The sequence below is a fragment of the Anser cygnoides genome, chromosome 5, assembly GCF_040182565.1.
Source record: "Anser cygnoides isolate HZ-2024a breed goose chromosome 5, Taihu_goose_T2T_genome, whole genome shotgun sequence".
Taxonomy (NCBI): Eukaryota; Metazoa; Chordata; class Aves; order Anseriformes; family Anatidae; genus Anser; species Anser cygnoides.
Window position 1 is genome coordinate 65,671,923 of NC_089877.1, and position 23,345 is coordinate 65,695,267.

Genomic DNA, 23,345 nt, shown 5'->3' on the forward strand with positions numbered 1-23,345 from the left:
CACGCGCCCTGCCGCCAATCGGCGCGCGGCGCTCCCAGCTTAAACCTGCCGGGCGCGCGCGGGCGGCCTGAAGGCGGCGGGACGGGCGGGGCGGCACCGAGGGAGGGGGGGGGGACGCCGCCGGTCGTGAGGGGCCGTGAGGCGCTGAGGGGCCGCCGCCGCCGCCATGCTCGCTGCGGCCACCCCCGGGAGCCGCGTTGCGGAGCCGGCGCCGTTCCGCGGGGTGCCGCTGCGGGCCGTGCCGCTGAGCAGCCTCCCCGCGGGCACGCTGACGCCCCTGAAGGAGCTCCTGGCGCGGGGCCGCGCCGCCCCGCCGCCGCCCCGCTGCGAGCCCCCCCCGGCGGCGTGCCGAGAGCTGAAGCGGCGGGCGGGCGGGCCGCCGGGCCGCGAGTCCCCGGCCAAGGTGTTCCAGCGGATGAAGGCCGGGGCCCCGCGCCCCCAGCCCGGCCCCGCCGCCGACCCCATCCTCACCCCCGCGGCGCTGCACGGCGGGCGGCGGGGCCCGCACCGGCAGCTGGAGGGGGCAGCGGCCCCGCGGGCAGGTACCGGGACGGGACCGGGAGGGGGGCGGGGTGGAGCAGGCGGCTCCTGGCCGGGCCCCGCTCCGCCCGCGGGTGGCCCCGGCAGCGCCCCGAGGAGCGGGGGGCAGCGCGCCCTGAGGGGGAAGCCGCGGGGCGCTGAGCCGGGCACCGCTGCTGGGCCCCCGTCGGTGCCCCCGAGCTGCGTGCGGGGCAGGCACGGCCGGGCTGGTGCCCCGCGTCCCGCAGCTGCCCCTCCGGGAAGGCAACGGGTAGCTCCGTGACTCCAGTCTCTTAGAGCAGCGTGCCCTCGGTGGTGCCCGGGTGCTCTCGTGGTCCGCTCATCCCAAGCGGAAGACCAGCCGGAACGCTCTCCGGCCTGTCAGAAGGGCATCATGCCGTGCTTCATCAGCTGTCAGCATTCCCTTGCGCGTTGTTGTACCCACCCGCCTCCTGTACCACGCTCCTGCCCCGTTATTTAACCCGGGGGTGTTAAGACCCCCCTGCTTTGTCTCATTTAAGGCATGGCTGCAGGCAGCTGGGCTGAGCGCTCGCTCTGTCTTATCTAGCCAGCGGCATGGGCAGCTGCGAGCCAGCTGTCATTGGCGGGTTATCAACTCTGTTCCCAGAGAACCTGCTGTCACGGAGGTGAGAGTGCCCGAGTTTACGGTTAGACATTAAAAAGCCACAAAAAGGGTTGGGGCACATCCATGACATGTGTACGTTTCCCTGAGGGATTCTTTTCAGATGCAGCTGAGGCAATATCTAACCCCAAAATGGAAGGCTTGTGTTGCCCATCCAGCTTGGGGAACAGCAAATTGTTGTCTACTGGTGGCTGGTGTATTTTGCTTCACCTCCACGTGAAAATGCTTTTCTACCTCAAATTCAAAGATCTTTTCTGTATTACTTCTAGAATTGCCTTGCGCTTGGATTCCTCAGAACCAAACCGTGAAAACGCTGTCTGTAGACCCTCTTGTGTTAGAATCCCCTCATAAATTCTTCTTGCGAGTGAAGCAGAAATTGCAGCAGCAGCGGAAAGGTACTTGGTATTGCTCTTAGAACACTTCAAAAACTTCCTGGGCTTCAGGGTTTCTGGTTTTGCTTGTAATCCCTCTCATGCTTTGGCAGAGTTTTGTAAGGTATCACTCTCTGTAGTCTGTGCACAGAGGAAAGTGGCCCAAGAAACCTACAAATCGGTCTTCTCAGGGCTGGAGACGGCATTCCACTTGTAAACTGTGGGTTAGGGCACTGGCTTCTGATCTTGAAGCTCAGCATCATTACTCTTGTGTGTGTGTACTGTTTCATTTCGAGCTCCTGGTGTTGTGGTTAAGAGTCCATTACAGACTAGGTGTGCCACTTTGGCACTTGAGTTTAAATTCCCGTGTATTTTTTTCCCCTGTGTTGTTTCTTATTAGTGACCCTGAATATACTTCTGTCCTATAATTCTGTTCCTTAAAAACATGAAGAAAATAATGCATGGCAAAGACTTAATGTTGTTCAACTTCAAAACAGCACTCAATTTATCTGAAAGCTCAAAAACCAGTGCTGGTAGCTCTCAGTAAAACAGCAGCATGGCTAGAAATCAAGGTCTTGAAGTTTGGAAAGAAGGAAATATTTGAGGTTTTTGTGAATAACAGGGACTTTTGCTTTACAAGGGGGATTCATTGAAGTAAAGACAGGAAGAATGGTAAATATGTGCTGCTAATAGATATGTAGTATACACTGACTTGGTTTGGGGGGAAAGTGGGGTGGTTATAAGCTGATCTCGCGGTGAGGGAAAGCTAGTCCAAGTCAATTCAGAGCAAGGTTTGCTGTTCTGTTAGCAAGCACAATCCTAGTTTTGGAACTCTAGTGCAGATCGTTAGAACCTACTCACTAAAAATAGAACTAACTGTACCAAGTTTTATTAATTAATCCTCATATCACTGATTGCTTTTTTTTTAATGGGCAGATACAACATCTTCAAACCCGATCAAGCAAAACATTTCTCCTTCCACAACTGCAGAAAAGCCATTGGTCAAACCCGCTTTCGGTGAGCCAGTCACAAATGCTCCTACAGAGTGTGTGGTCCCTGATAAGGATGATCAGGACGACTTCCTCGTGGAATCACTGGATGCCGATGATGAAATGTCTCAAAATACAATGACCAGCTCTGTGAATGTCTATTCTGCCCCTTTTAAGCCTGGGGACCTGTTAGAAGACAGCTGTGGAGGCAGAGAAGCAAACTGTTATGAACTTCTTCAAGAAAAAGGGCAGCTGCAGCCAAGTGATCAGCAAGCTGCTCATAGAGTAAAGACACTGGAGACTAATTCTCAAAAGCCCTCACAGTGCTTATGCAGTATTATGCTCTCTACTCCCGAAGTCCACATACCAAGGAATCAGAATCAGAAAGACTCTAAGGGCCCTCTGGATAAACCTCATTCGGGTCAACTTGCTGCCAAGGCGAGCAACGAGGTGGGAGAACTTACTGCTTTAGAGCTCCCAACAGGCTAAAACCTCCCATGGGCTGCTTGTGGTTTGTCGCTGGGATTCTGTTTTTTCTTGTCAAAAGCAATGAGCACTCAGATTAAGCTATGATTTTATTAGATTCTGTGCTGGCTGTGGCTGGGATGGGGCTCGCCTTCCCCACAGCAGCCCCTGCTGTGCTGCGCTGTGCAGGCGGAGCTGGAACAGCACAAACGTGCCCCCGGTGTCCCGGCTCTGCGAGCCCCCAGGGCTGAGCTGGGCAGGGGACCCAAACAGCCCCAAGGGATGAAACGGACCCTACGGCGTGATGCTCTGCAGTGAGAGCCGGGCAAGGGGGGCTCTCGTGAGGACGTCTGTCCTCCCAAACAACCACTACGCTTATCCTGCTTCCCAGGATGTGGCTGAACATTGCTCATCGATGGGAAGTAGAGAATAATTGTTCTCACCTTTTGGTTCTGCATGGCCTTTGCCTGTTTTTTTCTTTTTCTTTAATTAAACCGCTCCTCTTTTCAATCTGTGAGCCTTCTTTCCCCATATTTTTTCCCCCTCCTCTTTTGAGGAGGGGGAGTGAGAGAGCGGCATGGTGGAGGTTAGCTGTCAGTGTGAAACCACCACAGATTGTGTTGGTAAACATTCTTCCCTCAAAAAGACTTTTTTTTCCCAGACTCCAAGGTGAAAATGTGTTGTTTTTTTTTTTGTATAAAAGGCAACCTTTTCTTTTAGTATTTGCAAGCTACTCTACTTAAAGACTTCTGTGTCATCACTTAAGTTTGTTCATTGCCATATGCTGGTATGATGGACATGAAACAAATCGCAGGCTGGTCCAGCTCCTGGCTGTCTAGGCAAAACCAAGGAGGAGGAGAGCTGTTTCCTCGCTGTAGGCGAGGGGAGGTCCTAAAGTTACCCGAAGCTCTCTAGGTGACTGGTGAAAATCTCTGCTTTCTTGCCAGAACATCCAAACTAACGTTACGTGAGGCAGGAACCTTTTCCTAGCAGACCAGCCTGCAGATACTGTTTTCACTTCAATAAGTGTTTGGTAGTACTTGCAGCTTTCTGATTATATCTCAAGTAAAGCAGCGTGCTGTGATGGGTGCCGCGTTCCTCAGGGACTGGCCTAGGAGGCCGGCGGAGGCACACCTCCCCAGTCAGCCTGCAGCTGCCCACTGCTTGGGCGTTGGATTCCAGCTTGATCATGCTGCTATGTTCATGTGTTTAATGACCGCTTTCATTTTTTTCTTGTCTGGAAGATGGTGCTGAAATAGATTCTCAAGATATACAGGAGTTAATTTCTGTTTTGCCAATGCCTTGGTAATGTTACACATCCTAGTCTAATTTAAAAATGATGACATCTATTTTTTTTGTGACAGAAAAAAATCTGCCTAACCAGTTGGAGCATTAGAGTGATCAATGGTAACACTGCAATATGCGTTGAAGGAAAACGGAAGTAAGAAAAGATTTTGTGACTTAAATGCAATGTAAAACATGGCGGTGGGCTTTCGGCACGTGAGCTGAAAAGGCTATAGCGTCCTTTGCCTAGCGGGGTAGCTGTAGCTTTGAGACTTGTGCTCTCAGAGTACCTTGGTACCTGTTGAATCGGTTCCGCACCGTTGTGTGGCTGTCTTCCCCCATCCCCGGGAGCATGGCAGCACGGCACTCAGCTCGTCCCCTAACCCGTGTAGTGACAGCTGGCACTCGCGCTTCCTGTCCTTTGTTACTAGCAACATGTTCAGGTTTTGTGTTGGTGTGGATCCAGTATATGTTGCTTGCCCACAGGGTACTTGATCTGCTCTACAGACCCTGTGAACGGACTCCTGTCTGTCCTATTTTGTGGCAAGTTATATAGCTAAACACTTGCGCTGTCGTCTTGGGTTTGTCCTTAATACTGTTTTATAGCTTAACCCGTTGCTTACTGCTACTACAGAAGTATGTTTTAAAAAATGTAGATTTTTTTTTGTGAATGCTTGTATCTGTTTTTTGTATCTGCACATATTGGGGTTCCTTCTTCAGTTGTTCTTGTTGTTAAATAGGGTTTATTTAGGGTCTTTAAATAGGTCAGAAATAAATACAATATTCCTGGAGAGAATATGCATTTGACCTGTACGATAGTACTTCGTGAACTTGCGTGACGGTATCGCTGCAGCAGTGAGCTTAATGGAGTCCTTTCGTCCGTTTTGTTTCTGCAATCTAATGTCAGACTCGTTCTGTGACTAACGTTTGCAGCAGTTGATGTGCTCCTTTTGTCTCCTGTCCAACTATTAAATTAGCCCAGAAAGCCTTCCAAGCTAAGGAAGACGCTGGTAGGATGTGCTAGGTTTCCTTTATCACTCATAAAGTGCGTACCACTGTTAGTCTGATATGGAATATCAGTATTCCTGCTTGAAATTCCTTTTTTGAAAACAATGTTTTATTTCTGTTCTTCATGTTATCTGTCTTTTCTTAGAGATATGAAAGACCTGTCTTGGCATAGTAATGCAATTACGGAACGTGTAGCAAACAACCAAGTTAAGACATCATCTGGCAATATCTACCTGCTCCAGGGGCACATAGATTCCGCTTTGATGAGAAAAGAAGGTAAGAAGATGATCCTTAACGTAACATTACAATCTGAGAAGGTCCTCTAGATTTACGACTGCTTCCTGAGAAGTTGCTGCTGCAGTGAATGTTTTGCATTATCCTGCGAGCTGGGCTCAGCTGCATTCAGTACGTACCGGAAGGTGACTCCAGCTTCAGATGTCCAAATATTATCGAATGATAATCGTAGCTGGCATTTTTAGGTTGCTGCAGGTGTGGAGAGGGCTTTTGGAGTATGAGATTGACTAATGGGTATGCTCTTTCAGAGAAACCATTTCTTGCCAAGATTGCCTTTTTGTAATTTTGGTCTACGTCTTTGCATTTAAATAACGCTAAGACATTGAAATAAGGATTTTTTTTATACGCTGTTGAAATGACTGTGGTGTTCACATCCTATTTGTGGCTTACTGGTCTGTGATGGAGCAGTAGCTCCACAAAGCTGCATGGAATTTCAGTTTGAAGACAGACTAATTATGGAGTCAGTGCTTTATAATCTAGAAAATTGAACCGTTTTTAGGGTCTAAGTGGTAGGTTATACCGAATCCAGCAGAACTTCTTGCTTCATAGTGCTTTGAAGCACATGGGATTTTAAAGGAAAATAAAGTTGCACACTAAGTTAGGTTAGGCTAGGCTTTGTTCTAGGCTTCACACACATCCTCTGTCATGGCGACTAGTACATGAAACGAGGAAATGAGCTGCTGTGTAAGCAGGCAGAAGCACCTCTAGGAAGATAAAACTCGTCTGTGGCATGGATGGAATGCATGCTTGCCTTAGCCCAGGTGTGCCCTGTGTGTATGACCGTGCCCTTTTTAATAGGGCAGATTGGCACACTTTGCTTTCTCAGGCCCAGCACAAGACATCCAAAGATATGTCTGTGGCTTTGTTTAATCTTTTTTCTTGTTTGCAGTACTGGAATGCATTTTGATAAATACCTGACTTGGCTGTTCTGACTTGGATTTGTGTCTAGTTACACTGCAAAATAAATACTTCTTTAAAAAAAAAAGTTCTGAGAAGTGACAGCAGGAGACCTCTCTTCTGAGCAGGGTGCCTCAAGTATTACAGAGGTTTCCTCATCCTAAGAGTTAGTGGAATGTGCTGGGTTAGTTCCTCTGATCCTATGGGCTTAGCACTAACGGCAGAGCATCCTTCTTTCTCGGCTTCCTCCTCCCCCCTCAACACACACATGGAGGGAAGAAAAGCTGTTGTAGGCTTGGTATGGATAATACCCTGGAAGTACCTTGAACAGATTCAGTGTTGACACACGAGTCAAAAGAGAGCTTAAAGACAAGCTCATGTAAGTAGCAAGAAGAAAGGCTGCATCTGAAGTCTGACCTGAGGATTTCCTTCAAGCTGGGAATGCTGGGGCTGCCAGCAGTGGCACCGGCAGTCTGGGGCAAAGCTGCACCAGTACGTAACTGCTTGCCCCGGGAGCCCAGCTGGCTGTGTGAACTGCAAGTTACTTTTGTTAACGTCAGTGCTCTGTCAGTAAGAGCACTGCCTAAGCACTCACCTATTTACTAAGTTAACTTACTAAGTTACTACCTATTTACTGCCTAAGCACCTACCTTAGTGCTCAGTAGCAGTTAACTTGAATGCTGGGAGTGAGCAGAACAACAAAAAAAAATGCTTCTGTCTGTAAAACCCATAGGTTTTGCCCATGAACATCTTGAATACTTAACCTAATTCCACCTCATTCCTTCTCTTCCACCACCCCAACCCCCTTGCCCCGCAAAATCCCAACAGTCTCCTTTCAAAAACAATACAGAATACAGCAGAACATGAGGAGAAAATGGGAATGTTATTAAGGAGCCTTCACAGGGCAAAGGACAAAATGAGCTAAGGGTTTTCAGCCTGCAAAACAGAAAGGTTTTGAAGAGGTGTGTAAGAGGTTAATGAAAGAACAAAGGGAGTGGAGATAGGAAATAAAGATCACTTGTGTGAAGTTTCCTACAGTAACAGAGTAAAGGAAATTAAAGAAACCTAGGAGAGGGGAAATTAAAATAAATAAATAAATCTCATACCATGTGCATCTCAGGTGGGAATCCCTGCACAGGGTCTTGTGGATGCTGAAGTTTTACATGAGTTCAGCTGGAGACTGAGCCATTTCCTGGAAGACAAATTCCCTAGGGGTTTTTCAGTACATAGATATCAGTGTTGATTTCTGAGCTGGAGGGTGGGAGACTGCACAGGGAAGTATTCCTGGGTAGTTCCCTGGCTCTTCTTTGGCCACTACTGTTGGGATCCTTTCCCCGATAGGGGCCAGATGGGCCTCTCGTTGGGCACTAAATAAACTCACAAAAGGGTGCCTTTATAGTTTCCCATCCTAAAGGAGCTCAATTATTGGAACTTTGTTGGCAAAAGCTGATTTTAACGGTCTTTCAGCTCCCAAGATCAGTAGCTAATGGTTGGGATACTTTATTTATTTATTTTTACCCCTGTGCTTTCTAGGAAAGATACTGCTCCCAACAATTTCACATAAATAGGCTACTGTTTAACCTTGTTTTTAATCACATGTTGCAGATCCTTCTTATGGCAGTCCATGGCTAGCGGTGTCACTGTGGGAGGATGAACGCTGCTCTGTTTTTAGAGAAGTACAAGCTCAGTGTTGTGCTCCTGCACAGGCTGCAGCCTTTCAGCGAGAAGGCTATGTGATAGTCGTAGAATCACAGAGTACCTGAGCTGGAAGGGGCCCACAAGGATCATCGAATCCAACTCCCGGGTCCCCCAGGGACCAACCAAAAAAAAAAATCAGACCATGTGTCTGAGAGCGGTGTCCAAACACTCCTTGACCTCCGTCAGGCTCGGCACGGTGACCACTGCCCTGGGCAGCCTGTGCCAGTGCCCGACCACCTCTGGGTGCAGAACCTTTCCCTAACCCCCAGCCTGACCCTCCCCTGTCTCAGCCCCATGCCGTTCCCTCGGGTCCTGTCGCTGTCCCCAGAGAGCAGAGCTCAGCGCCTGCCCCTCCGCTCCCCTCGTGAGGGAGCTGCAGGCCGCCATGAGGCCTCCCCTCGGCCTGCTCTGCTCGGGGCTGAACAATCCAGGGGACCTCAGCCGCTCCTCATATACCTCTTACTCTAGACCCTGTGTCATCTTTGTTGCCCTCCTTTGGACACACTCTAACAGCTTACTATCATACTGTGATGCCCCAAACTGCACACAGTGCTCAAGCTGAGGCCGCGGCAGAGCAGAGCAGGACAATCCCTTCCCCAGCCTGCTGGCAGTGCTGGGCCTGATGCACCCCAGGGTACGGTTGGCCCTCTTGGCCACCAGGACATACTGCTGGCTCGTGTTCAGCTTGCTGTTAATCGAAACCCCCAGATCCCTTTGTGCAGGGCAGGATCCAGCACTTGCTCATGGTGTTGGTGATTGCCCAGCCCTCTGATTTGTCAAGATCTCTCTGCGGGGCCTCTCTACTCCTGCATTCGAGTCATTTATGAAAACATTAAAGAGAACTGGCCTTAAAATGGAGCCCTGCGGAACCCCAGTTGCTGTTACTAACCTAAGATTTTACTGGGGCCCTAAAGCCTCGTGTTCTCTGGGGCACTCATAGCAGCCACAGGGAAGCCACGTGCCAGTCTGGCATAGCTGAGCTGGGGAAAGCTTACGTTCCTGGTTCCCAGGAAGCTAGAATGATGTCTCCAGGTACTGATATCTGTATTTAATGACCCCGTTGGCTCACTTTTCCATGAAGCGCGCAGTTCTCTTAAACCAGGGAAATCTGTCTCTAGTATTTAAAGCTGCAGTGAGCTTCTGAGGTGCTTACAAAACTGTGCTTGTACTGGATGTTATTTGTTCCTTTTCTGATTAAAAGCATTGCCTGGCTATTGTTAATGCTACTTTTCTTTCTAACAGGATTTCCTTATCGCTTCATCAAAAGATTTACATATGGGTTTTCCAACAAATGGAAGGAATACGTTGAGGAGTTACTTGAGGAAAGAAGGAGGTAACTACTTTGGAGATTCTGTATCACTGCAAAGCTCTTAAGCATTACTTGATTTTTAAGAACATTATACTAGCAGAGGATAAAAGATTGCAGATGCAGGTATGAAGACTATGATCCAGGCAAATTCTGGTCACCAGGTTGGAAGAATACCCTTTTACTAATCTTCATTGTACTGGTTTGGTTTTGTTCCACTCAGTTACGTAGTCTTAGGATCAACACAAGCGCAGGGCTTCACTGATTCAGTGGCTTGAATGGTGTCAGTATGGGTAGAGCTGCACTATGCCGTTGGGTTTTTGCTGGGGTGGGGAGAAGCTTCAAGTCTACGTAAGTTAATGCGTTGTTAAAGGTCAACTGCTTTGGGTGTTTATTTTATTTTTTTTTCTTAAACTCTAAATCATTAGGAAAGAACGCAAACAAAGTATTGGTGAGAGTGAAAGTGAAGAGAGTGACTCGGTGGTGGGTTTGGATGTGTTGAAAAACGCAAAAGACCCAGCAAGACATGTAAAGAAATCTGAAACGAGAAACGCTACTTATGAAGTATCACCAAAGAATGATGAAAACACTTGTGGGTATTTATAATGCTATTCTCTAGAAAAAAAAAAAAAAAAGAAAGCTGTTTCCCCAGCAAAAGATACCTGCTTGTTTTCCTCCTTGTTAATTTGTCTGTAGGTAAGAGGTAACTAATTGGGTGAAGGGTTTTTTTTGTTTACGTTCACTTGAACTTCAGTAATCAAGAGCACTGACTAACATGTTGTTTGGTTTGCTGAGGCACAAAAAGGAGGTGCTGTTCAGATGCTGTTCTGAGGAAGAACCCTGGGAAAAAGAGCGGGAGTCTACTTTGGTCTGTAGTAGCTGAAAGGAATGGCTCCAGAGCTGTTTATTCTGACAGCAAACTTGAGTTATTTTTTTCCAGCTGCTATATTGCATATCGTACTCTCTTTGGGATATAATCTCTCCATCGAAGAGATCCATCGAAGAGATCTCCATCTCCATCCTTGGGATTCCTCCCCTGCATTGCTGTCCCCCCTCTTTTTTGGCTGCCTTAGTTGTAACTCCTCCTTTGAATCTGTTCCTAGAGCAGGTTTACTTTATGGCATCTTTAATGTTTTTGCCTCAGTTGGACAGAATGGGTTGTAGAAAAATTCCTTACATTTTCTTTGTTTCCAAAGGAAATGGTTGTGGCGCCATAACCCAATGATCAACGTGTTTTGTCCTTGCCAACCTTGCTTTACCTTGCAAGCCTAGCTTCATTAGGGACACTAATAGCTTTGGGTTTTTTATTTTGCCTTCTTTTTAATATCTTGTCATAGGCTCCAGCAGGGCTTTGGCCAAATCTCATTGGACTATTTGTTAATACTGTAATCAGATTTTCTTGCTAATACTGTTAAACCTGTTTTTTTCTCTCATTACAGTCAGGATTTTTTCAGTGTGACACCTTTTCTTTATTGTTCTAATCCCCTGTATGACTTTTAGATTATTCATAGCCTTGTAAACAAAGTAAAACTAAAAAGTTCACAGCGGTGTAGACTATAAAGCATGAAAATTATTGCTTCAGTCTTGTTAAAGTATGCTTACTTGTAACCTGAACTCTTTAAAAGAACATCCTTACTTTGTGGTAAGTTTCCTGTTTTCCATGTATTTCATGCAAATGAACAGGTTTAACTAAATTATTGCTCCTGTGCCTGTGAAGTGTGCAATGGTGAGTTTTCAGTACAAAATATTTACGGAAATACTGAAATTTCTTGTTTTTCTTGTAGATGTAGTACCAAGACACAGTTCCATATTGAACGACACAAATGGAGTTTACACTCGTAGCGGCCGTCTTGTTAAACCACCGTTAAATTTCTGGTGTGGGCAACGTGAGTTTGTCGATCAGGAATTAAATGTTACTATAGAAAAAGGAGGAGTAGATTATTTGAGCATAGTAAGTGTCTTTTGCATATTGTTACACATTTCTTTGAATTGAATTATTATTGAATAACCTTGGATATGTATTTAACTGACAGAACCAGTCCAGCTCCAGTAAGTACCTGAAGAAGCAGGACATTTTGAAAACATTATAAAAATGTAAAAAAAAAAAAAAAAAAAAAAAAAAGTCTTAATCTTTGAATTATCAGATAGTTGTTGTCTGTGAAGTGGGGATAGTGGGGAATTACTTCTGAAAAACAAAGTGTCTCGAAAGATCAGGAAATAGGCACAGGTGGGTCACTGAGTTTCCTAAGCAAACGCTTCCCATAACGTCGTAACGCGCAGTGCCTCTGCCATGTTTAGTCACACAAGGGGTCTCAGTGCTGCAGGCAAGTTTTTGTGTTATCGCTGCTGTTGTCAGCTTTCCCATTTATGGGTTTCACATTCGTTAGGACTAGATATTTCCTCATTTCTTATATCGTGATCTGTCCAGATGACCCCTCTCTTGATTGGGGTGGGCTGTTTTTATTTATTGTGACGCTTCACCAACTCTGATAATATTTTGATAATGGGAGTGAAGTTTGTGTGAAGGAAGGCAGTGCTCTTTGCAGCAGCTGTCTTTTTCTTAAGACAAAGTGGCCATATGGAATGGGGAGTGTACTAAAACTTGTCATCAGCACCAGCAGTGCAGAGCTGTGTGTGATTTACCATAAACTCAAGCAGTTGTAGATCTTGAGATTTTAACCCAATTTTTGGAGTATTTAGAGGGAGTCTGGCTAAGTTGCTTTGGTCACATGCACTTGTGCTCATCAAACAGTACTTAATAGACAGAAGGGGCAGTGTAGGTGTCTTAAATCTACCCACCGTGTAAACATTTGGCTTTTTCAGAGCTGACATCAGTAGGCTTGATAAGTAAACTCTAGCAGAAGTTTAGATTAAATTGTTTTATTTTGAAGTTGTATAGTGCTGAAAAACCCAAAAGGACGAAGAAAAAGGATGCAACGAAGGCAGTGGAAGAAAAATCAAAAAGCAAAGATAAAGGTAAAAAAAAAAAAAAAAAAAGATGGGTTTTGGTTTTTTGTTTAAGTTACTGACTGGAATCGATGGATTATGTGTTGGGTGCTGGAGCAATGTGGTGATGTCAGGTTAATGCAATATATTTATTTAAATCTTCTAACGATCATTTGCTTCTTCTATGAAGAATTATCAGAGTAGCATTAATGCCTAGTTTTACAGCTCAAAATGTTTTAAAACTTTAACTACATGAAGGGAATGTGCAGATTTCTTTCCAGAAGTTGAAATGAAAGGATTATGATGATTGTTTTTTTTGAAGTTCCTGATCTCTCAACATGGCTATTACGTGCAACTTAAGGTAATCGACCAGTCCAGCTTTTGGTCTGGCTTTGCTTTTCAAGCTGGTTGAATTCGATGAAATGAAATGCCTACATAGGTACACACACAAAAAAGTACTGACGGTTTTAAAGCCTTTATTTTTAATAAAATTTGGGAAACGATAGCGCCCTGAAATCAATCTCAATATAAAGCAGAAGCTTCTTTTAAAAACAGCAGTAATGTTTTTTACAGAAACTATTAGTACTGCAGATAAAGCTTTTGGGATGTGAATGTTTGCTTGATCTCAGTCGTAGCATTTTAGTAATATTTTCTGTTTCCTATTTGATTCTCTATCTGCTCAATACTTTAACATTCTCTCTTGTAGCCTTGATAATCCTAATTCTTCTAGTAGTCTGGAGGCATTCTGTCATGGGAGCAAACTGGGCAGGAACTGGAGGTCTCCTTTGCATGCGGAATCCTACCTGCTGCTGGCTGTACTCCCTCTGAGCAGAGGAAGGGGCATTTGCTCAAGATGAATTCTCTGCTTAGAACTGGTTTCATGCCACGTGCTCTTTGTACAAGCTGTGTGTAAAGGTATTTTCACAGCTTCTTGACTGCAGTGCCCAGGAGCGGCCTGCCTGCTGGGAGGCAGCGTCCTGCCTTTTTATCACGTAGCCTCGTGTTCCTGCAGAATTTCATCGTGAATACGTAGGAATGTATGCATCAGGGCAGAAGGCCTTTACTTAATCTGTCTGAGAGATATTTACAGGAAAGGAGGTAGTGATCCCAGGAAGCTTTGCTAAGGTGCTGGTTTTACTCGGTCAGGTTTGGTAAAGTTCCCTGAAAAGCAGAAGTGATTTTGCAGTTACCATCGGGCAGGTCTTTGGAAGTGGGTTGCAGATTACCTGTGCTTACACGTCTCTTAAATGGTGGAGGGCCAGCACAGAGTGTGGGCTGATGTTTCTTAGCATCATTAATTTCTTGCTCCTTAAGAGCATGAAATTAATGAAAGAGCATCTGGAATGTTCCAGAGGGAAACTGTTTAAATTAGTTTTGTGTTCCAACATGACCATTTGACGGAGTATCCCCTTGTCCTGAAGGACTGCAGTGTTCTGGTAGCTGGGGGAAAAGCTTCTGCAGAACATGGGGAGCTCACGCTGGAGACGTGCTGCTTGTGCCCTCCTGCAGACTACACTCGGCATAACAGAAAGGAGTCTGCAGATCTTAATGAGTGCAGGAAGCGTTGCATCCTGCAGCAAGCTAGTCTTGCTCGTCTGAGAGTATGGTAATGATTTGCATTGCAATGGGTGATATACTGACATCATCTCTTTCAGGGAAAAACAGTCAAAAAGGAGTAAGTTCCAAAAAAGAAACAAAGTCCACTGGAAGCAAAGAAGCCAGGCGCTTTATTTCAGATGATGATGAAAGTGATCGTGCAACTGAGACTAATAAAATTAAAAGACAGGTTTCTGTTGAGGCGACTTGCTTAAATACTGAAGGTAGGAACAAGTACAACTGTAACAGCAGAACCATGAGAAAGGAAGAGACTACAAGTCGGCAGGCTTACACGTACTCTTTAAGGTCAGCCAGACGACTTTGTCAAGACAAGCCTTTAACAGTAGAATCCTCAAGCCAAGATGAGGAAGAATCCAGTGAAGATGTCCCATTGTTTATCAAAAGGAAAACTAGACCTTTAGTGCAAAAAGAGACTCAAAACTCCAAATCTTCCTCTCACTGTAAAAACGTACAGGACGGTGCAAATAAGGTGCCATGTGAACAAAGGGAAGTTAAACGCTCTACTGCTGCTGCCTCCCATGATGTGCAGCTGAGGCAAAGGGTGCCTGAGTACACTGACAATTCTTCTGATTTCCTTGAAGGAAAAACATCTAGTGAGTCCAGTACTTCAGTCCATCAGTCTGAGGCAATGAGGACAAGAAGCAGAACCAATGCTCCAAAGTATGTGTTTGAACTTGACACTAAGTTTGAAAACAAAGATAGGGAATTTCACATAAAAGAGAAGAAATCAAAAGCATCCAATAAGAAACCAAACTCTAATGCTTTTCCTACTGCCAAGTCTTCAGCAGCAAAATCGAGAGAACCCGAGAAGGAAAAGGTGCAGAAGTCTCACGGATTTTTTCCAAGGACAACTGATGTCTGGTCTGAAAAGGAATTACAAAAGCTGCACAGGCAAGTGGTTCCCTTGTCTTCACAGGGCAAAATTTCCTTCTGGCATCAGGAGGCATAACATACTGGAGTGGTTTGGATGGTCTATGAATTTGCATTTTTCAGATTTTTGGTTTTGAGAGTCAGTTTCTTTCAGCTTATTTTAAGGGTTTCCTATATGCTTTAATTTCCTTTTACGAAATACATTTTGTTAACAAATTGAAAAATAGTAAAATAAAGGAGACCCCGTAAGTTTTCTAGAATAACTGTAATGTGTGGGCCTAGAGCAGCCCCTACCACAGTATAAAGTGAGAGGAACACAGCAGCTAGAATTTTGTGATTCACTACTCCTCTACCTGCTTCCCAAATACACATACTTACTTTTTTTGTGTGATAGATATTTCTTTGAATAAAACTGAAAAAACGTGAGTTGGTAAATAATATTGTTAAAGTATTCACATTTATGATTTGTCCAGTAAAGAGATATATTCTCTTGCCCAATGGAATAAAATATTACAGACGTGCTTATGTATTTAAGTTTTGTGTAGGGGAGAATAATCACAAGAATGTTAAATTAACGCACAATCCAATGACTTAAACTGGCTACTAGGCAGCGTTTAATATCTAATTGGGTTATAAAATAACCGTGTTTCATTTTGCTTTTCTTAGATTAAAAGCCTGAAAAAAAAGGTATGAGTTAGTGTCTTGGGGCAGGGGGGAAAGCTGCTGGAAATAAGGATGAAATATATCTTGTAACTGATCCATTAGCATAAAGTATTCCAATAAAGTTGTGCGTGTTTCAAAGTGTCTGGATGACATCAGAGACAAGATTCTTTACATCCAGTGCGCAGTGCCACTCCTAGGAAGGGAAGGACAGTCTCAGGGCAGGTCACTGGGCAGTTTTGCGCAGACTGTTCGGCATGAAGAAGGTTGTGGTTTTGTTCCCTCGGCAGGGCGGTTGCTTCATTTCCAAAGCACAAGAACGGTTTCTGGGTGGAGGTAGCGATGGCGGTGGGGTCTCGTTCTGCTGAAGAATGCCATCAGAAATACACGGAGGAACAACAGGCAAAAGCTTCCAAAAGACACGCCACAAAGACCACCACTTCAGGAAAACCAGAACAGAAAGGTACTGACCTCTTGGCTCTGAGTATAATTTTGTTTTTACCTAATTTTAAGTTCAGTGTTCGTTTTGCAATAGGAGAGGCAGACACAAGCACACACATACCTAATACGTGAGCAGTAAGGAGATTCCATCTTTTAGCGTTTGGACCAGAGTCCTGTAGTGAAGGAGGTTAACTTCTACTGTACAAAGGTTTGTTGTAGAGCTAGAAGGATGTCGTAAATGACTGCGGCAGTGACAAGAAGAAAAAGGACAGTTTAGAGTTTTTGAGTTCCTGTTGTGGCAGGCAGGCTTAACCTTTGCCAGCTAAGAGAAAATATCTATTCACATCTTAACGGGCTGCTGGACGCCTGGTGGGTGGTAAACTGCTTGTACAGCTCTCTGCCCAAACAGGATAATGGGGTACTTGAATGCACCTGGGACAAAGCGCAGTAAGAACAACCAAAAACAACCAAATAGTCCTCTTGTGTTTGGCAGTTGCATGCCTGTTACTGTTTTCTGTCCACTTTGGAATCAGTAATTTGTGTTTAAGGATAGCAAGTGTGCCTGGGGTGAAAGGCACACGAAGCTCATAAAATCATAGAATATCCGAGTGGTGAAGGGCCCCACAAGGGTCATCGAGTCCAACTCCTGGGTCCCAAAGGACCAACAAAAAATAAAAGAAAATCAGACCACGTGTCTGAGGGCGGTGTCCAAACGCTTCTTGAACTCCGGCAGCTCGGTGCCTGTCCCAGTGCCCGACCACCTCTGGGTGCAGAACCTTTCCCCACCACCCAGCCTGACCCTCCCCTGAAGTGTATGAATATATCCAAGCATGTTTCCAAGCTCAGTCCAATCACCGACGAGAAGGTTATAATGACTTCAGTGCTTAGATGAGGAATGCTTGATAGTAGCTCCTGTAGCCGACAAAAACATCCATCGCTCAGCCGCTGGAGGCTGAAGCTTTAGGTCTTGCGCCGCAGTGGGTGAGATGGCTCCGGTGCTGCTTCTCGGTGCTTAAACTTGTGCAGCGCTCTCTGTTTAGTGAAAGCACTGACAGAGTTTTCCTCTGTTTGAATGAGGAGATTCACGTTACCCAGTCTCTGAAGTTCCCGCAGGAGTGCTTGAGGCCAGTTGTGCAGCCTCCGGTCTGGAGACCGGACCGGGTGGTCACGGCAGGTTTCCCTGCCCTTAAAGTCAGTGGATTGTGACTTTGTGAAGGCTTGAAAAAAGCAGGCTGAGTTCATTGCAGAACAATCCGCTTTCTTTTTACTCGACTGTTTCTTTGAAGCATTTGGGGCAGTTGCCGAATTCTTGTGAGAATCTACTGGACATCAGTTCAGTAGTAAATCATATTCAGCTTTGATAGTGATACTATTTTTCTCAAGCATTTTGGAGCATAGGTAGAAACCACCTCATGTTGGCTGACATTGGCTCTGTGCTGCGTAATACTTAGCAAAGGATTCTGCTTGGCAGCTAGGAGCTGTTCCTTGGCTTTCTCTCAGAAGGTGAGCATACCCTGTTACAGATGAATCTCAGCACAGATGATAACATATTATTTTGTTCTTCTGAAAATCTCAACTGTGGATTTATTTTTAATTTTTCTTTACTTGACCGTCTGCGTAAGCAGCCGTTTTAGCTTTGGAGTGTCTGAAGATTAGGAGATTGGGAAGGTGCTCTTCTAAACTTGCCCAGAGAGTAACCTGTGGTGGAAAGTAGGGGATTGGAATTACAAGCGCCAGTGGCAGTGACAAAACAGATGTATTGGAGAACACAGCAGGAGTTCTGAGTGGTTAATATTGGCAAAGGACAGCACCGTGTGCGCTGCGGTCTCAGATGAGCATTCCACAAAGCCTCTGTCGAGGACGCCAGCTGGTTTCCACCTGTCTGTGCAGCAGAGCCTTTGTGTTTGAGTACTTGATGCTTCTTGATGTGGTGTTAATTCGTAGTGTGTTTTGTCTTTGAAACGCAGGTGCATGGATAACTCTGTTAAATCATGATACACGACACTTGCGATGGCTGCGTAAGGCTCTAGAGTAAGTTTCTGATCCAGATGTAGCAGAGCAATTCTGTTTGAAAGTTGTACAGAAATCCAAAGGATCACAAAGAGGCTATAAGAAACTTCCTCAAAAGAGAGGGCTTTATCTCTAGCATTGATTACAGTTAGCTAATTTTAAAACCATGCTACATAACAAATGGCTTAGAAAAATTAATACTTTGATTCACGCAGATAAGAAAGAACCAGTTACGATAACTGCCAAAGTGGGAACCTTCAAAAGAAAACAGCAGATGAGAGATTTCCTGGACCATTTGCCAAAGGACAACCATGATGATGTTTTCACTGCAACACCCTTTCAAAACAGAAGAGTAAAGGTAAATCTGGGAGAACGCCACAAATACTGATGTTTTCTGGTTCTGTTTCAAGGCTGTGCTCCAAGTCTGCTGGCTCCGTGCCAGCAACAAACTCTTCCCTGTGTTTTTGGGAGAGGAGGTTTCTCTACTGGACTCCTTACTGGAGCCCTGTGCTTGCTGGCAGTGAGGATGCGTGGAGCAGGACTCGTGCAGCTGAGCGGTGCTGCTGAAGGCACGAGCACTGCCGGTCTGCAGCACGCGTGGCCTTGCCCTCTCGGTGCTGCAGAGCGATGCCGCCCTTCTGGGGGATGCTCCTTCAATCCTTACGCTGTGGAAACGGGCCCTTCCTGAAGTCAGATGGATACTTCACAGGAAGTTTTTGCTTTCCCTCCCCTCAGCACATCTCAAATTTAAAACCAGTTTCCTCTCGATGCTGTCTGTCTGTGGGAGTTCTGTCACCCTCTCGCCCTGCCCCTTGCTTTTTGTTGTTTTCTCTCTCCCTCCTGTTTGGGTGGAGGAGGTGCCAGGTTTCCTTGGTTAGGCTCATTTTCAGTAACCAAAGCACAACAGCGCATCCTGTATGTTAAGACTTTCCTCATTTCAGTCTTCTCGTTTTTAAAGAAAAACCACTCATTTATCAAGATAACTTCATTTATGTATTTATATACACCTGTAGAGAATTTTTAACGTATATTTCAGGATGTGTCTTCTTGCTGTCTGACCGGACTAGCTCCACCTATTAACACTGGGTCCTTGGCTCCTGCAGGGACTCCAAACAGCACCTGTATGTATTTTGATATATTTGTTCTTTTCTGGTGTGTTTTTTTGTAGCAACACTTTATTTCTTATTCTGGCACACATCCAAAAGTAGAGCAACACCCTGGCTCACGGAAAAGTCCTAGTTTAAGCACTGGTAACTTCATTGCTTTCCATAGAGTGCGGTGTGTCCTGGAGATGTCCCCATGACTAATACATACAATTTGGCTGCGGAATAATCAGTGCATCCATGTCCAAGCCATCCTCTTTTGCAAAGGGATTCCCCGGGAGACTGCCATTTGGTAGAATAAAATTTCAGCCGGTCATGAAAAGCATTCTCCATAATTTTTTCTTTTTCTGGATTCAAATAATTTTACTTAGCGTGCGCTGTGCAAAAGAAACTAGCCTCCTGTTGTGGCTTACGGTGAGAGGTACCCCTCCAGAGGGAAATCCTTGTTAGGAGTCACGAGGGGAACTCTCCTCCATGAACTAGTCAAGCCCCTCCCTGAAGCCAGCAGACTTCACACATCTCCAGTTTCATGCAGCAAGCTTGGGAGCTGAATTTGCTGTGTGAATAATCATCATTGTTTGTTCTCCATCTGCTGACTTTGTCCCCCTCTCCTCATGGGGAGGAGACGGCGCACAGCTGCCCTCATGCCCGTCACCTTTCCCCTAGGGCCCACTGCTGTTTCTTGTGTGGAAGTTAGTCTGTGCTTTTGAACGTTTGTGTTGCTCCTCTCTGAACCTTTCCATTGCTCCTCTCTCTCTTCAAAATGGAAGGACCACAAGTTCACCGAGTAATCCTGAAATCTTCCTCCTGAGTAGTAATGGTCAACTCTGAACTTGTAATAGTAATCAGATTTTTTTTTGATGTGTAGTAGCAGCCAAAAGAAGGCCAGCAAAATGTTGGGCATCCACAGGAGTATTAAAAGCAAGACCAAGCCATCACTTGGCTGCTATGTGGAGTCCTTGCATGCCTGCTTTCTGTATGCCGTGTGGAGGGACATGTGGATTCGGGAAAAGCAGCTGAAGTGAGCAAGGGGATGGAGTGCCTGCCTGTGGAGAGAATGAAAGTCTGGGACTCCTCACTGTGGGGAAGAGGGATACAGCCGAGGTTCGCGGCATCACGAACGGGCTGTTTGCGGTGGCCACTCAGAAAGAACCCCAAGACGCCTCTTAAGAGGACTGCAAAAAAGGGCAGGTCATTGATTGCTCTGTTGTGGCTTTGTAGTTGCCAATGTTCCTGGGAAGCCAAGAGGATGACGATGATGACTTTGCACTTACCGACAACCCAATCACACCTTCCTCGGCTCTCTTCCCTCTGGCGAAAACCCCTCAGTGTGAGCACATCAGCCCTGGCATGCTGGGACCTATCAACAGGTAGGAACTCTTACTGCTGTTCCTCTGCTAACGCTTCCCTTTCTCATCTTCCCAGGGATAGTTTTGTGTCTTCTGAGAAAGTTCACTTCCCCTCCAGACGTGTGGATTAAATGCTGCAGTCCTTTAGGTGTTTGTTTGGGGAAAGCTCTTGCATTTGACCCTGTGTGCAGTTTGAGCTACTCAGCTAAGTATGGACAACTAAAACGTTTCCCGCTGCCTGTTCTTTTACTCTTGGAGAAGGTGATGGTTTGGGGCTTCAGCCTCGGTAGAGGTCCCTCTGCTCATTCTGAGTCTTAAACCTGTTAACCCAACTGCTTCAGGCTTTACTAAAACAAATTTGAAATAGGTGGCATTTTTATCTAATGGAAGAGAAATGAACATCTGTGAAGATAACAAATTTTTTTGTCTGATATTTGCATTAAGACTTTATAGCATGTGCTCTAATTAAACACTTCTGCACTGAGTCATACTCCCAGAGCTCGTTATAATGAATTGACCAACAACTGTTTTTAACGACCGTGCTAATTTTCTGTCTCGATTAGAACTGTATGTATAACGGCTGTGGCTGTATCCCGCTGATACCCTGAGCAGAGCGCACCAGTGACACTAACTTGCTTGGTGGCCTTCACAGGAACGATTACGACAGGCACGTGTTCAGAATGCAGAACGCGCAGGGCAGGAGAGACACCTGGGACAAAGTGAAGAAGAAGCCGGTAACGCTGCTTCCTGCGCATCGCCCCGCTCCCCTGTAGCAGTGCCGAGTTCTGCTGAGCAGCAGGCAAAGGAATCCCTGGATCACAGAGGAGTCTGTGTACTGACAGAAAGCAGGAACCCTCCCCTGATTCATGCCCAAATTCTGGTTTGAATCTACATATATTTTGGAGAAAAGTTACTTTTATTATTATTTAAAATGTCTTTGTTCAGGACTTGTCACTGCTTTTGAATTCTGGACCTTTCAGATTCGTTAAGTTCCTGTTATTTTTTCCTGTAGAGCGGGAGCGGGAAACAAGGCTCCTTACCTTGCACCCTGAATTTATGTATTTATTCCTTTGGTATCCTTGGTTTGGTAATTCTCCTGGCTTTTCCGTGAACAACTGAGATCCCAGAAGCAGAAAAACATCACTAGTTCAGTGTAACGTTTTATGGTAGTTAAGTAGTTTAAATCTAGAGTGAAAATGTAGCACAGCAGTAGGGCAACTTTATTCTGATGGAATACTGAGTTTGCCTGTTCCTTTTTCCCCCCCCCACCCCCCCCCATGATGTTTCACATTCTCCTTGTGCTGATGCTGTAACTGCTGCTTGAGTGGAGACTTTTTCCTTTTTGCCAGGCTGGAGCCGCACTTGGTACACCAGCGTCAAGCAGAACCAAGTTTACTTTCGATAAAAGTAAGTAGTTTTGTTTCTCCTCCTTCGTGTCAGGCTCACTCACTTTCACGTTGCCACTGGCTCGTGGCTGTTAGCATCTTAGCTTTGGACCTTCTGGAACTGCTTTTTCAGCACAGGCACACACATTAATAATCTCCTCCCTGTTTTTCTTATTGCAGAAGTGGATCAGACCTCTGTTGTGGGGAAGCTCTTCATGCCCGAGGCAGCAGATTCATCAGATGAGGAGGAGGAAGATACTTATTTTTCTGTTTAATGCACTTTGGAGGTTTTATTAGTTCCACATTTGTAAACCTCTTGTACAGAAAGTCAAAACGAAGGGCTTTAGCCACCCCTCTGGCATGGTGTTCTTGTGGCCCTATGTTAGAGTCCGCCTTGGAAAACTCAGCCTGCAGCGTTTCTGCGGTTAAAATACGTTCTTGCTGCCAGGTCAGCAGTGAGGGTGGCAATTTTTCATGTGTACAAAGTGGAACTTTCTTGCCCAGGAACCTTCCTTCCTTTGTCCTGTTTTTCCTTGTGAAGGGGGAAGGGAGAAATGTAGTCTGATACCAATTATTTACAAATTTTGATGGGTTCATTTTAAGAAAAATACTCTTTTAGAAATATGACTGTAAAGTAACTTTAAAACAGCACTGTTTGTAACTAATCAGAAGTGCCTTTTACTTTGCTCTCCTGATAAATTGAATTTTTTACATTAATGTAATAAAGAAGATGCCAAGTGTCTGGCAGCAGTTTATGAATACGTAGCAAAGCACCTGCCTGAAATGTGTAGGCACGGTCATGTAAGCATTCTGCTTTTCTTTTAAAATGACGATTCCTGCCCCCTACAAGCAATTCTAAATATTTTTAGTGGTAGTACAGAAGAAAAAAGCTTTGAGCATATGTTTCCTCTGAACGGTAGGTAGGGGAAAAAAAATCATTTGTTGTCCTTCTGCACAGGAACTTCCCCTCCAGGCTGTCACCTGAGTGTTTCTGAACGCTGAAGCACAGGGGAAGTACAGGCTTCGTCCTCAGGCCCCATGCCTGGCTCGCTGATGCTGGGTGTTACTTTCCTCCTGCTTCTTATGGGGAAAACCCTGACAACACAGGCAGAGAAAAACCCTCAAATATTACGAAATAAGCTTGAAAGACTTCTGGTTGGCTTGAGCCACTCTGAAAGCTTATGCTGAGCTCTGTTAGGCTCTTTCCTTTTACCTTCAGTAGAGGATGAGAGCCTCGCCCAGGCACCTGGGGGCCTGGAGCCGGTGCACTCTGGGGGCTGAGCTGGGCACAGGCCCAGGGACGTGGCCAAGGGGGTTTGGCCTCCGCTGTGAGGCTGAACGGCGAGCACGGTAATTTCTGCAAAGGTAAATGCAGCTAAGAGAACTTTGCCTGAATTTCTACCATAATTTAGTCATACAGCCTTCATCTAAGCAGTGAACACCATTGACCTGTGGGCCTCGCCCTTACCCACTTCAGGCCTTTGCAGGCA

General features: G+C 45.6%; 1 protein-coding gene across 3 annotated transcripts; it reads left to right on the forward strand.

The window, feature by feature from the left end:
• Nucleotides 1–104: 104 nt before the first annotated feature.
• Nucleotides 105–22,595, forward strand: MIS18BP1 (MIS18 binding protein 1). Of its 3 annotated transcripts, XM_048066028.2 has the most exons (16): nucleotides 107–542; nucleotides 1,432–1,557; nucleotides 2,470–2,972; nucleotides 4,352–4,428; nucleotides 5,425–5,555; nucleotides 9,411–9,501; nucleotides 9,903–10,066; nucleotides 11,259–11,425; nucleotides 12,366–12,450; nucleotides 14,076–14,928; nucleotides 15,858–16,030; nucleotides 18,234–18,376; nucleotides 20,343–20,491; nucleotides 21,123–21,204; nucleotides 21,820–21,877; nucleotides 22,036–22,595. In XM_048066028.2, the coding sequence occupies exons 1-16, from the start codon at nucleotides 167–169 to the stop codon at nucleotides 22,128–22,130; spliced, it is 3,273 nt and encodes a 1,090-aa protein (XP_047921985.2). In that variant the 5' UTR covers nucleotides 107–166; the 3' UTR covers nucleotides 22,131–22,595. The 3 variants fall into 3 exon arrangements, 2 of the variants coding, with proteins under 2 accessions (XP_047921986.2, XP_047921985.2); XR_007164085.2 differs by lacking the exon at nucleotides 22,036–22,595 and having other exon boundaries at nucleotides 21,123–21,350; nucleotides 21,820–21,876; XM_048066029.2 differs by lacking the exons at nucleotides 20,343–20,491; nucleotides 21,123–21,204; nucleotides 21,820–21,877; nucleotides 22,036–22,595 and adding an exon at nucleotides 17,976–18,039 and having other exon boundaries at nucleotides 105–542; nucleotides 18,234–18,370.
• Nucleotides 22,596–23,345: the final 750 nt, after the last annotated feature.